This window comes from Hypomesus nipponensis, chromosome 20 (assembly GCF_054491055.1).
Source record: "Hypomesus nipponensis isolate SF chromosome 20, ASM5449105v1, whole genome shotgun sequence".
Lineage (NCBI taxonomy): Eukaryota > Metazoa > Chordata > Actinopteri > Osmeriformes > Osmeridae > Hypomesus > Hypomesus nipponensis.
The window spans coordinates 2,580,581-2,594,614 of NC_140380.1; the positions used below are offsets into that span (position 1 = coordinate 2,580,581).

The 14,034-nt window shown below is 45.2% G+C and overlaps 2 protein-coding genes across 3 annotated transcripts; one reads left to right on the forward strand and one right to left on the reverse strand.

Moving 5' to 3' along the window:
- The first annotated feature begins 3,656 nt into the window (after positions 1–3,656).
- fabp6 (fatty acid binding protein 6, ileal (gastrotropin)) lies at positions 3,657–5,159 on the forward strand. Its single transcript, XM_084683614.1, has 4 exons — positions 3,657–3,780; positions 4,086–4,261; positions 4,541–4,630; positions 5,019–5,159. Exons 1-4 carry the CDS (start codon positions 3,714–3,716, stop codon positions 5,067–5,069), a joined length of 384 nt encoding a protein of 127 aa, XP_084539740.1. The 5' UTR covers positions 3,657–3,713; the 3' UTR covers positions 5,070–5,159.
- Positions 5,160–6,326: 1,167 nt separating this feature from the next.
- Positions 6,327–12,349, reverse strand: ccnjl (cyclin J-like). 2 transcript variants are annotated; one of them, XM_084683898.1, is made up of 6 exons: positions 12,126–12,349; positions 11,697–11,806; positions 10,861–11,071; positions 10,050–10,349; positions 9,549–9,708; positions 6,327–8,052 (listed from the first exon to the last, which is right to left on the reverse strand). In XM_084683898.1, exons 1-6 carry the CDS (start codon positions 12,130–12,132, stop codon positions 7,650–7,652), a joined length of 1,191 nt encoding a protein of 396 aa, XP_084540024.1. In that variant the 5' UTR covers positions 12,133–12,349; the 3' UTR covers positions 6,327–7,649. The 2 variants fall into 2 exon arrangements, with proteins under 2 accessions (XP_084540024.1, XP_084540026.1); XM_084683900.1 differs by lacking the exon at positions 11,697–11,806.
- Between the last annotated feature and the right edge of the window lie 1,685 nt (positions 12,350–14,034).

Here is a 14,034-nt window from a genome sequence, read left to right on the forward strand (position 1 = left end):
ATTGACTACAAAACTCTGAAGGAAACCCGTTCAGCAGTTTAAACTAACTACATGCTGTCTGGACCTCTTACCCAGCCACCAGCACGTTTTAGAAAGTCTGTTTGTTAAGCCACTTTTAAACAATTTGGATGCCTCAAGAGTTAATAATTTAAGCATCCTCTGTTATCAAAACCTTCTAGGCAAGATTTGGGGGGGAAATTGTCTAGCCAACTGAGAAGCTTCCTAATTCTATTGTTTGCTGGAGACATTTCAAACAGGTTTCTGTCCACATCACAGCACTGAAACTGTCCTCAGAGGCTCTAAATGGCATGCGCTTGAACATTAAGAAAGGTTCATATGACAAAAAATATCAGTCCTAGTAGCCTATTGCTTGACCTCAGTAATGCTTTGGACACTGTGGTCCATAAAAATCCTCTTTGCATGATCAGAAACATGGGGAGGACTATGAGGGACAGACCTCTGTTGGTTCAGATCTTACTTAAAAGGCAGAGGCTACTTTTTTGGCACTGGCAACCATGAATGTGAGAGGACAGCTATGACCTGTGGGCTCCCTCAGGGCTCAGATCTCACTTCTCTTGAATCTCTACATGCTCCCACTGGGCCAAATCCTACAAAACAACAACATTGCTCATCACAGCATGACAGATGATACCCAGATAGCACTCTTGCCAAACAACTACAGCCCCATAGACTCACTGTACCAGTGCATAGAGGAAATCCACCTCTGGATCAAAATGTACTTTCTCCCTTTGTCAAGGTCATTCTTTTTGGCTAGCCAGAGGAAATTCTTATCTTAACTCCAAAACTATGAAGACTAAATGTCAAGTCACAAACTTTGGTGTTGTCTTGGACTCAGTTCTCTCCCTCAATCGCTATATCAAAGCAGTAGTCAAATCATCATATTACCGTTTTAGAAACATAGTAAGAGTAAGGGTACTCCTTTTCAAAGAAGATTTAGAGAAACTCTTCCAAGAGCAGGTTTTGATGATAGATTATTGCAATAGTCTCCTGACTGGCCTTTCCAGAAAGACTACTAGGCAGTTGCAGCTCATCCTGAATGCAGCAGCTAGAATTTGTACCAAAACCAAGATAACTGACCACACATCTCTTAGAGACCTACACTGGCTTCCAGTTTGCTGCAGATTTGTGTTTAAAGTATTTTTTATTCTATACAAATCACTCCAGGACTCAGGACCAATATAATTTCACATGCTTCTAGAATGTAAGAACTACTTAGATCCTCATTTGGCTCATTTAGTAGTGACGCTTACTAGGCCTTCGCATGGTTGAGGCAGCTTTTAACTACTATGCCACCCACTGCTGGAACTAGCTCCCAGAGACTTCTCTGTTAATCAAGTCTAGAATGAAAACCTACCCGTTTTCCTGTGCCTTGGACTTGTAAATCATTGCAATGCACTTTCACCCTTGCTTAATCTTTTTTGGTCATTTATCTATTTCTTGAAAAGTTTGATTGTTTTTATTTATTTGAAATAGTTTTTGTGGCTGTGTAAAGCACAGTGTGTCTGAAATGTGCTACGCAAATGAACTTGCCTTGCTTGCCCGAGTGCAAAGTCCTCCCCTGTAAGTCAATTTGAATCAAATTAATTCATCGTTATTTTTACGATTATTGATATAGAGGGAAAAAGTATATTTGAGTGCTAGTTGACGTTGAAGCCCACATCACAGCCATGAGAGCATCATTAGCCTATGTATTGTTCTACTTTTCACTATGTGGGGAAAGTACATGGTTATCTGTTTTCCCAAATCTTTTACATAGTAAAAACATATGTCCTTAACAGGTTATGTCATACGTACACTCAGCACATATTCTTACTACTTGACATGAAACAGTAACTGATAGCTACTCATTCTCTATAAAGAACTCTCTATAAAACATGAGCTGTAGCGGGCAAAGGTGGAGCCTGGGCAAATATAATATAATAAGCTGCCAGAGGGTAAAGTCAATAGAGGTTGTTCCAAGGGCCCTGTGGTCGCCTTCATCACCAGCACCATGACGTGTCTTACTCTGTGTTGGCAGGTTGCCCAACACCAATGCCCTGATGCCAACACAGCATACTGTTCAAACCACGGTAACCTAGAAATAAAGTGTTTTATTTGTTGTAAGTCAAATCTGATCTGACTCTGAGTTTCCAATCTGCAAGCACCTCAGCGAAACAGGTGTGTTCCTCTGGTTAGAGTTAGGCCTCACCTGTCCCTGGCCAATACCTCACCAACCTTTATCTCTCTCTGAGGTTGAGCAGTGCATCTGTCCCCAGTCCAGTGGAGGGTGACTATGAGGGTATAACTGTAAAAGTTGATGTTTTACTCTGTTTTACGTTCTGCACATTGATTTAACCTTGAGAGGGAAATAAAATGATTTAGCTGTGACCTGAAGGACACTAGCAGTCATGACACCACAATGTTCATTTGTTCTGGTGGTGTGACAATGACACCTGTGATGAAATCAAAGGCAATTAACAGCATTTTGGCTAGATGAGTAAATGATTAAACCGAGAAATTACTTCATTCATTGATGTACTCTGAGTCCAGAAGATTGATTTGTAGGGGTTTTTCAATGAGACTACTAATTCTGGTTCAACATGTTGAATTTGCTACTTTAAAATAAAAATGCAGTGTGTTACAATCATTTTGATATTACTTTAAATGTAGACGGACAGATAGTCTTCAAACGGCCAAGACCTTCTGTAACACTATTACAGTAACACACAGTTTCATATCAGCTAGGTGTGCATGTGAGAGATTTCTAGTAGCAGTGTTTTTGACTGCATCTTTGGTCTTGATTCATATTGACAGCTGAGCTGGGAAAACTAGCTCAATATGGTGTTAAACTGACATGGGTGGGGGTTTGTGTGTGTGTGTGTGTGTGTGTGTTAGTGCAGTTTAGGGTGTCTTGCTCTGTCAACGTGTCATATCCTCATTCACACTTCCATGCAAAGCAACAGGCTGATCTTGTTAAAACTTTGGTGTATGTGTATGAGTCAGGGAGGGTACTTATTGTGAGGATAATCTAAATATAGGACTTGTGGGATGCTGCAGTAGGTGTACATAAGTGTTTCATGGAAAGCATGTCTTGGAAACAGGTATGTGTGTCATTGTGTGTCCAGGTCTGATCCTATGCGTGGTTTGAAGGGACCACGGCCCAGATACAGGAGTAATACTAGATATCCAGGAACTACAATCCCACACAACCTCCCAGCCTCTCTCTCACTCTCTGGCCCTGTAACACTGCAGCCTCTACACTACCTCTGATTGAACCTCAACACAGTCTCAGTACACAGTCCCTTCAGTCTGTCCAGCCAGCCACTGGACCAGAGACTTCCAAACTCATATTGTGATTGTCAGTTTGACCGTCAGTGAAAGTGATCTAATCCTCTGGATAGATCTCTGGTGGGAATCTTCCAGACCTAACTATAAAGAAAGAGAGGTGAACAACCTCATGGTCACACACGCACACTAACATGACACAACGGCCACTGGTGGTGTCCTCGTAAAGGTTTACAGCCAGTTAGATGCTGCTCTACACAGCAGGAAGGGGAGGGGTGGGGGCGTGTGAGGATGGGAGGGTACACAGGGCCAAGGTGTGTATATAAGTAGGCACAGGTGCATCCATCCATACCTTACTTTTCCCTGTTTGCCCAGGAAGCTCTCTGACTCTCTGTTCCTCTCCTCCATCTATCAGACTTCTCAGCATCATGGCCTTTGCAGGGAAATGGGAAACTGAATCCCAGGTGGGATATGACGAGTTCTGCAAGCTGCTTGGTGAGACCAGCCTTCGTACTCACATTCTGGAACTCTCATTCCAGAACTCTATTCTGAAAACTCACATTCTGGAACTCACATTCTATAACTCTATTCTGACCACTCACAGTCTATAACATCTCTTTCAATATGATTTGTCAAAAGTAAAGAAAAATACTATGTTTTGTAAAGCAATGACATCCCACAGTAGGCTGCGATACTGGTCTGCACATTTATTCATGTTGGAATTCAAGATAGAATGTGAATTCACTTGTTTGCTTGCCTGCCTGCTTGACTTTCTCTGTCCATTTTCTTGCGGCCTACAGGCATCCCTGATGACATCATTGAGAAGGGGCGTGATTACAAGCTGGTCACGGAGGTGACACAGAGTGGCAACGACTTCTCCTGGACCCAGGTGTACCCTACCAACGCCAAGGTCTGCAACAAGTTTACCATTGGCCAGGAATGCGACATGGAGACCATAGGAGGAAAGAAGTTCAAGGTGGGTCGTGTATTCCAAAATATTTCCTTCCTTCTTCCCTACTGCCTGTACTTCCTAACTTAATTCCTTCCCTCTTTCCTCCATACTACCTGTACTCCCAAACTTCCTATCTTCCTTCCTTCTTCCCTACCACATGTACTCCTCAACTTCCTTCCTTGGAGAAATCCCAGATGTGATGCAGTATATGCAGCATAGAGATAAACATAAAAAAGATTGAACGTTCACTGTACAGGTTACAATGTGTACAGTTTAAAGTAAAGGTCCCTCCCTCCCTTCCAGGCCACGGTCACAATGGAAGGAGCCAAGCTGTGTGTCCAGTTCCCCAACTACCACCACATGTCTGAGATCAGCGGAGGAAAGCTGGTGGAGGTGAGCAGCGCCTGCTCTCAGGGCTGGGCAGCAGGGCAGGCTATCGTCCATGGTGCCCACCATCTCCGTACCTCCATAACTAGCGAATCTAACTGTGCCAGCGTTGAGGTTGGGGTTTAGTGATGACATTAGTGTCGGAGTTAGTGTTAGTGTTGTCTTGGGTAAACACATATACTGGGAATAGGCAGGTAAAGCAGGAAATGACATCATCAATCTGCCTCAGGTGTTTGGAACATACAAGAATATTCTATGTTCCTACTTATACCTTCTAATATCAGAGTCAAATTATAAACAACTATCACATTACTCATATGTTGCAGACATTATCTTATGAATATATCGTTATTTCTGTGTATATGTATATTTACTGTGTGTTGTCTTGTCCCAGACTTCCACTGCTGGCTCTGTGACTCTGAAGAGAACCAGTAAGAAGATCTAGATACTCCCATTACAACTCCACAAAAACAACAACCAGTGACCTCAAACTACTGCCAAGTATACAGTTGAATAAACTAAAACTGTACTTCAACCTGTCAGGCTCTCTGTTTTCGTGTGTAAAAAAACAAATTGTGACTTGTGCCAAATCATCCTGGCTACACTAGGGAGCACTCCATCTTAAACCTCACCCAAGATAATATCTTCTCTCTAATTCTTTTCTAGACTAATTCAGTATAGTGTATAATAATAATAATAACTTAACTATAATGGTTCAAAACGTTTCTGTCACTGATGGTAGAATCTGTGATTCAAGTATTTCCTAGATCCCACACACATAAACTCAATCCCTCCCTCCTTTCTGCCTTCCTTCTCTCTTTCTCAGAGCATATCAGAGGAGAAGGCTGTTCACTTTCTGGGAGAGCGTGAACAACTAGGAGTGTCAGAGAATAGCTTGTCCGCTGAGCCAACAGATTTCAGTCAGTCTGCATGAATATTCACTGAGACAGTCTCGTAGAGACAAAACAAGACGCAACTCAATGAAACAATGGAGGAGATGGCTGAGGGGTAGTTTTGGATAGAAAAAAGAGAAGGAAGGGAGGGAGACAGAAAAACTGCATCCTGCCCTACCCCTGGCCCTGTTTCTGTAAACAATGGCAGTTTAAAATGATCTAGTAAGCCGTTCACTGTATTTGTTTAGAGGTAATGTGGGAGAAAGGGGGTGGGGTGTCATTCCTATTGTCTAAAAGGAAGGTGACTAGTTGTCTCTCGTGTGGAGTTAATTGATTAGTTGACTCTCTCTCCCTCCATCTTCGCCTCTCCTCCTCATTGGGGAGCTTTTCATGTGCAGTGACTTGAGACATTTACATCCAACCACTCCTCCCTCGGGAATTTGAATTATCACCTTTATCTTCCAAACAAGCTTTCCACAGCTCGATCCTCTAGCGGTAAACATGCACAGACACACACACAGAGGCTGTAATGCTGGAACATTGAAACACAACAGCCAGGTCAGATAGCTGAGTGGTCCGGGAGTCGGGCTGTTAATCAGAAGGTTGTTGGTTTGATTCCCGGCCCTGCCAAATGACATTGTGTCCTTGGGCAAGGCATTTCACCCTACTTGCCTCCCTGTACTTACTGTAAGTCGCTCTGGATAAGAGAGTCTGCTAAATAACTAAATGTAACAGCACTTTAGAAGGCAAAGAGGATTTATGTGGGATGTGTAAACGAGCAGTAGAGGGACAATGAGTGAAACAGAAACCTTGGTCAACTGTTGGTTTATTCCATTTAATTTCCTGCTCAGATGTTTGTCCTTGGCATGTCCCCCAGAGGGCTTCTGCAGCAGAATCCACTGTAACCCTCACCCTCCACTGCAACCCTCACCTTCCACTGCAGTGGTTCCCAACCCTGGCCCTCAATGCACCCTGCCCATTTTAGATGTTTCCCTGCTCCAACACACCTGATTCGAATGAATGGTCATAAGCAAGCGTCTGCAGAGCTGGATAACGACCCATTCATTTTAAGCAGGTGTGTAGTAGCCGGGGAAAATCTAAACGAGGCAGGACAAGGTGCCCTGAGGATCAGGGTTGGGAACCACTGCTCCACTGTAACCCTCACCCTCCACTGCAACCCTCACCCTCAACTGTAACCCTCACCCTCCACTGCAACCCTCACCCTCCACTGTAATTCTCAACTTCCACTGTAACCCTCACCCTCCACTATAACCCTCAACCTCCACTGTAACCCTCACCATCCACTGTAACCCTCACCCTCCACTCTAACCCTTAACCTCCACTGAAGCCCTCACTGTCCACTATAGCCCCATCTCCCTGTGCCAGCTCTATCAAACAAATGTAATATAAATTATAACCAAAATAAAGTAAACAAACATCAGGAACAAATACCACTACTTGGTCAAAGAACACACAAGAGATTGAGAGAGAGAAAGAGAGAGAGAGAGAGAGAGAGAGAGAGAGAGAGAGAGAGAGAGAGAGAGAAAGAGAGATAGAGAAAGAGGGGAAAAAGAGAGAGGGGGAGTGAGAAAGAAAGAGAGGTAGGTAGAGAGTACATAAGAGAAAGTGGGAGACAAAGTAGCTAGTGCATGACGAGCATCACCCCTTGCCCTTCCATTATCCCTGTTCTAGAACTAGAACACAGCTGTGGTAACTGGTCAGTAGAGCCTGTTCTTCATCCAAAGACGAGAGAGAACCTCAACAGTTGCTATGGCAAATAGCATCACCATTAACCTTATAGGGAAGGAGAAAGCAGCCACCTCACGATAACAACTTTAGTATATGTGTGTGTGTATGTGTGCTGTGTATAAAGGGTTGTGAGTTGATGCATGTGTGTGTATACATGCGTATGAGTATGTGTGTATAGTGTGTGAGTGTGGTTTGTGTACATGTGTGTGCCTGTAACAGCACTTATTAGATCTCACTTATTAGACATCTGAGATCTGATGGTAGTGTAAGTGAAGACAAGCTGTACCAACCAACAGACCTTTTGGAGGGTTCTGATTGGCCAAGAGTCCTCTGATCCTGCTAGCTGATTGGCCCACGGTTCCTAGGTCCCACTTCTGCTGGTGTCACCAGTCAAAGCAGCCGCCCACAAAGGTGTTATGGGAGGAGCTTAGGTAAGCGCCACTATAGGGTAGGCTGAGGCATTGGCCGTGGCGGGACTCAGAGGCCACCTGCAAGCTGATTGGTCCCTGATGAGACTGAGTACCCAATTCTGAGGCCAGGATGGGGAGGAAGGGGAAGGTTGCCTGGGAAGCGGATCCTGAGATGAGTCCACTCTGGCAGGGCTGAACGTGGTAGTGAAACCCAGCAGGCCTCCAAGCCTGGTACTCTCCGAGCACACGTGGCTGGAGCAAGGGGGCAGAGGAAAGGCAGGGAACAGAGGAGAAGGTCCTGGACTGGACAAGGTTCAGACTGGCTCCAGACCTGGGCTTAGACTTATTGGCCTGTTTCACATCACTGTCATGAGCTCTGGAAGAGACAGAGAGACAGACCATGTTTACAGTGCGGTGGTAAGGAATTTCCCCTTGGGGACAATAAAGTATATTATTATTTATTATTAATGAGGGGCCTGTGTGTGTGTGTGTGTGCGTATCTGTTTGTGTGGGTGTGTATGCATATGTGTGTGTCAATATGTGATTGTGTGTGTTTGTGTACATGTGTCTGTGTATTTGTGTGTATTTATGTGTGTGTGTGTGTGAATGCCTTTTGTATGTTGTGTGTGTGTACGTGTGTGCGTGTGTATGTTCAAGTCAAGGAACAGGGGCAGTTCTACACGGGGGCCTACAGTGGCCAGGGCCCCTGTAAAAATGTCTCTGGCCCCCCCTGTGGCCCCCCTGAGCTGACTGGAAAAAATGAAAACTTTTTTTTTTTTACGTTTTTCTTCTTCTAGCTAGTAGTCATCATGAAACGAGGAAGGGACATTGCAGCTTTTTTTGCCCAAGTAAATAAAAAAGTTACAGAAACATCAAGGTATTGAGAGAGCTGAGGAGCTGGAAGAGGGAGAGCCAGAGCTGTTTGTATGATTTTAATGTAAAGCACGTATTTAATGTTTAAATATCATTTGTTTGTTTTTAATGTGCCCCTCTGGCCCCCCCTGTAAAATTTGTCTAGAACCGCCACTGTCTAGGAGGTGTAATACGTGTCACCGGTTCATATGCAAAGCGCACAGTAGCGCCTACACACGCCTGCACGATGATATCAAACCTCTGAACGCACACGAGAACTTGACATTGACTTCCAATGGACACAGGCGTTCACACACACGTCAATTAGGCGTCACGCTGGGGATGTGCACGTGTACACTACACCTGACATACGCCTCAAATATGCAAGACCTACGCCCAACTGTTTGATAAATATCTAGGCGCGCGCACAGGCAGGTGTCATGTGTGCTTTGCATACTCTCACTTTTACATTTTACATTTTAGTCATTTAGCAGACGCTCTTATCCAGAGCGACTTACAGTAAGTACAGTGACTTTCCCCCCGAGGCAAGTAGGGTGAAGTGCTTTGCCCAAGGACACACCGTCATTTTGCACAGCCAGGAATCAAACCAACAACCTTCTGATAACTAGCCTGATTGTAATCAGGCTATATCCCTGTATACTGCTCCCCGTATACTGCTTGTCTTCACTTACACCACCATCAGATCTACACCACACTGATGTCTAATAAGTGAGATCTAATAAGTGCTGTTACAGGCACACACACACACGTACACAAACCACACTCACATACTATACACATATACTCATACGGCCTCCACTTTTGTACAGCGCAGCACAGAAACGCCTGCAAACACCTGCCCACCTAGACGCATTGGCTTGCCTTGGGTCAATATGTTATTCATGTTTGTGTTGCTAGTCGGTGATTATTGCCTACTACAATTTTAGCATGGTGGATGCGAGTCCATACATGTCTGTGTGTGGGAGTGTGTGTTCATGTGTGAGTTCATGTGCGTCTTACAGCAGCATCATCTCTACGCAAGCTGTGAGCTGTCCGTTGGAGTAGCCAGTGAGCGTGTGCAGTAGGGTGGTCCAGTGGGGGCTGATGTCCAGACATATCCGAGACGCGGCGATGCTGGCAGATGCCACGTGGGAAGGGCCGAACTGCAGGAAGAAGTGGTCTGGATGGGGAGGACATTATTGATAACAGATTATTTAATTTACATTTACATTTAGTCATTTACCAGACGCTCTTATCCAGAGCGACTTACAGTGAGTACAGGCCGAGGCAAGTAGGGTGACACAATGTCATTTGTCACAGCTGGGAATCGAACCGGCAACCTTCGGATTACTTGCTTGATTCCCTAACCGCTCAGCCGCCTGACTCCCACTTAATAGTAGAGATAGGTACACTGGGGTATCACACACACCACCACCTCCTCCTCCAATACCTCTTCCAAAACCACCTCCAAAACCACCTTCTCTTCCTCCTCCACCTCTAAAATCACCTCCTCCTCCTCACCTTGTAGGGAGACCTCTAGGAAGTAAAGAGTGTATTTGTCCAGGAACTTCCTGGTCCGGTCCACAGAGGCAAGTGCTCGGCCCCGGTGGCGGTCCCCATCCCCCAGCGCCCCCTTCAAGTAGTAGTCGACAAAGTGGGCTGCCGTGGGCAGACACAGGTTCCAGCCCAGGATGTCTAGGAGCTGGAGCTCCAGCCTCAGCAGGTCAGCTCTGGTCAGGACCACAGCTTGGCTCTGCATGAAGCCTAGGGAGTTGAGCTGGTTCAGCCTGGGAATCCTTTCCTCTTTCTCCTCAAACTTACCTGGGGACAGGGGAGATGGGAGAGGGGGGGGGGGTAGAGAGAAACATTGTTATAAGAGAAAGAGAGGAGGAAGTGAAAGGGGAAAAAAGGGAGTTGGAGTTGAGTGAGGGAGAGGAGGAAGGAAAAGGGAGAAAAGAAAAAAGTTGGTGTGGGGGTGAAGTGGATTAATCTAAAAATAACCAGAGGACTTGTGCTTGAAGGGTGCAAGTCTATTGCGACTGAGAGGAGAGGGGGTTGAAGGGAGTGGGGGTTGGAGGGGCCGGGAGGTAGGGAGGACAGAGGGTCACAGAACGGAGTGAGGCCCGGGGAATGGGACAAAGAATACAAAGGGCAAGGAGCAGGGGGGAAGGGCATGAGGAGAGGGCATATGCTATCCCATACAGCTGTCAACAAGCCAACCCAGAAACTCATTCAGAGATCTCTCCGGGAATCCATGACTTTCCCTTAAAACAAACCTGAACTGACACTAGAACAAAAACTGAAACGTGTGTGAAACAAGAAGTGGACGTACAGGCAAGGAGGAGGCAGGAGAGGGCAGATGCGTAGAGCTGGTGGAGGGACATGTCATAGCGGTCCATGAATAGGTCCAGCAGGTACACAGCCAGGTGATGGGCAGCCAGACACAGGCTGTACTGCTCACTCACAACAGCCAGCAAGTCAGCGAAGTAACGCCGCATCCGGATCTGGGGGGAGGAGGCCTTGTAGGAGGGCAGGGTCATCTCCTAGGAGAGGATGGGAGGGGTAATTATTTAACACATACGTTGTGGAATTCTTGCCGAAAATAGGCAGAGAGAGAGACAGAGGGAAAGAAAGACCAATTTTCTTTTTCTTTTTCAAATGGATCTATGTCTGTCTGACATCACCAGGAATGCAGAGGTAGAAGAAAAGCCAGGCCAGCCACCATGACAACAGATCAGGGTTTGAGTGTAAACCTATGTAACAGACGTGGTATTGCAAGTTCCATCAGAGGTATACGGGCCACTGTTCACTCCACCAGGAGTGGAGCCGAACCGACCACCTCTGACTTCCCAAGCGCCCCCACTACCAACTACGCCAACAAAAAGCCAGAAATTTGTTGACGCGGGTGGCCTGTTACATACTTGAGGAGTGAGTTTCACCACATACCGGCTACACCTACAGGAGGGTATCTCTCCAAGAGCAGGGTTGGAGTGTAAACCTACAGGAGGGTATCTCTCCAAGAGCAGGGTTTGTGTTACCCTACAGGAGGGTATCTCTCCAGGAGCAGGGTCGGATGGCCCAGGAAGTTACGTTGGTCATCCCTGGCTTGTTGAGTGCATGAGGTGTTAAGTGTGAGAAGTGTTTCTGAGATGTTAAAAGTTACTCAACCTTCTTCTTCAGAGTTTGGTGAATGTCCACTGCTAGCTGGCTCTTCCACCACTGTGCCTCTGACTCCATCTCTCTTTCTCTCTCTGCTTGTCCTTGAAAGGCTGTATTCCCTTGTGAACACATTTACATTTTAGATAATAAAATTTGACACAAGTGGGGAATATTGAAGACTGAACTATGTTATTTAGCCTACCGTTTAAATATGGCACAGAGCCTATGATCGTCACTATAATCTTGGATGACAGATAGTCATCTCTCTCTTTAAACATAATTTAGCCATTGCTATCCCTAAAATACCAGAGAATAGTGTACTAGTAGAATGTTAGTAGGCCTACGCTATTCTGACAAAATTGCAACTACAACACCTGTTCCGTATGTGAGAACGTGGCCAGCTGGCCACACGCAGGGCTAGGTTAACGAGTTATTTACCTTTCATCTGCTCATACCCGGAGCTCCCGACTCCTGTCTAATGTTGCATTTCAGCCAAACCAAGAGCATTCTGAGAACATCCTTCACTTTGTTAAACGACTCTTGGCAAAACCTTACATTCAGGCAGCGGTCATGGAACTATTCAACAAATTCTATTGTTCCGCCCTGGAACCTGTGCTAGACAGTCCGGCGTTGTTGTGGCAGCAATGAGTTTACGGGTGGAGATTCGGGGGTAGTGTAGCGTGGACTGTGTGACCGGGACAGCGCCCCCAACAAGCATTGTCAATCTATAAAATTAACACTTTCTGGTCCATATATACACACCACATACTTCAACTATAAATTCTTGTGTTCGAATGATTAAAAACTAACGTAGTTCAGACTGGGCAAGCTGAACTAATTCTTGAAACTTTTACTTATACAAGCAAATAGGCTACATAGTATAGCCGCTTTAGCCAACAACGTAGACCTACATTATTTTGATCAATTGTTTTTCATGTCTGAAGCTAAGCATTTGCTAAATACCATAAACCACTTATTTGGCCAACAGATGGCGCATGAACTCTACATTTGGGATATAGGTTTTGGCTGCCTACACCATTGTGTACGTGAGCACGCGCGTGGTTGTGTGGGTGTCCATACGTGTGTGGGTGAATGGGTTCAAGTTTGTTTTGATATCCACAGCAACAGCAAGGTTTCCATTGCAGAGTAAAATGATGGTATCTGACAGGCAAAACAGACAGAATTCAGTCTCAAGTGCTGCTGAATCTAATCACTGAAACATTATGAAAGTTTGTCCGCCATATTCATTTCCCATGGTGCTTGAAATTCAAACCCTAGTTAACCACAAGACAAGAATGCAGTCATAGCACCCACTGTACAGAACGGCATAACTGAATGGCCCTGCGCTGGTGCCAGAAGCGCGCACACACACTTGCGCACATACACACACAATATAAACATACACACATGCGCACACACACGCACACATTAACACCTGGCAGTTACAGCTGATCCCCATTGATCTGCAGGGACTGAGGCTATACACATTCAGACATACTAAGCACACACACACATACACACATACATACACTAGCAGACCCATACCACACCACCTGTCTCCATCAGCACTGTCTGTAACATGCTGTCAAAGTGGCAAAGCTCTGGTATCTTAATACTGGACCAACTATGTTCTTGTCAACTTGGCGTTCTGGTGTCCCACGAGACATAGAGTGTGTGAATGTTTGTGACAGAGTAAAAGAGTGAGAGAGAGATAGAGAGAGAGAGAGAGAGAGAGAGAGAGAGGGTTGGACATTTGGCCCAGGTTAAAGTTACAGGATCCAGGACACATATACCCCAGGACGGGCCAGGTCAGGGGGCAGGTATACTGTATGGGGTGTCTCCAGAACAGTCAGTGTGCCACAACAGCCAGCCTCTTACAGTAACAACTATAAAACACATCCCTGTCACTGTAACAGTTGTGAAACACCCACTTTTAAATTTAGCTTTACACAATGACATTTTCACACAAATTGTAGCAGGTTGCAAATTGGATGAAACAAAATGTCCATGCAACTTGACAGGAAGGAATTATACATAGACAAGTAAGAGTTTATGTGTGAAGAACTAAGGAAGAAACCATTTTCTGTTTTATTATTTCGTTCAATTTGGCGATAAGCCGTCGTAGAGTTGAAATCAGTTGAAATGACAATCATTTTTGCAACGGTTGTGTCTAAGTTTCAAGTAAGTTTCAAGTGCGTTGCAGAGGGCTTTACTCACCATGCAACTCAGCTGCAACATAATTTCACCTAGTTCCACCAAATAAAGTTGTGTAAAAATGTCACCATGGAAAGCCAGCCTACCTGTAAAAACTATAAAACACTCATCTGTTGCTACAACAGTTTACCTA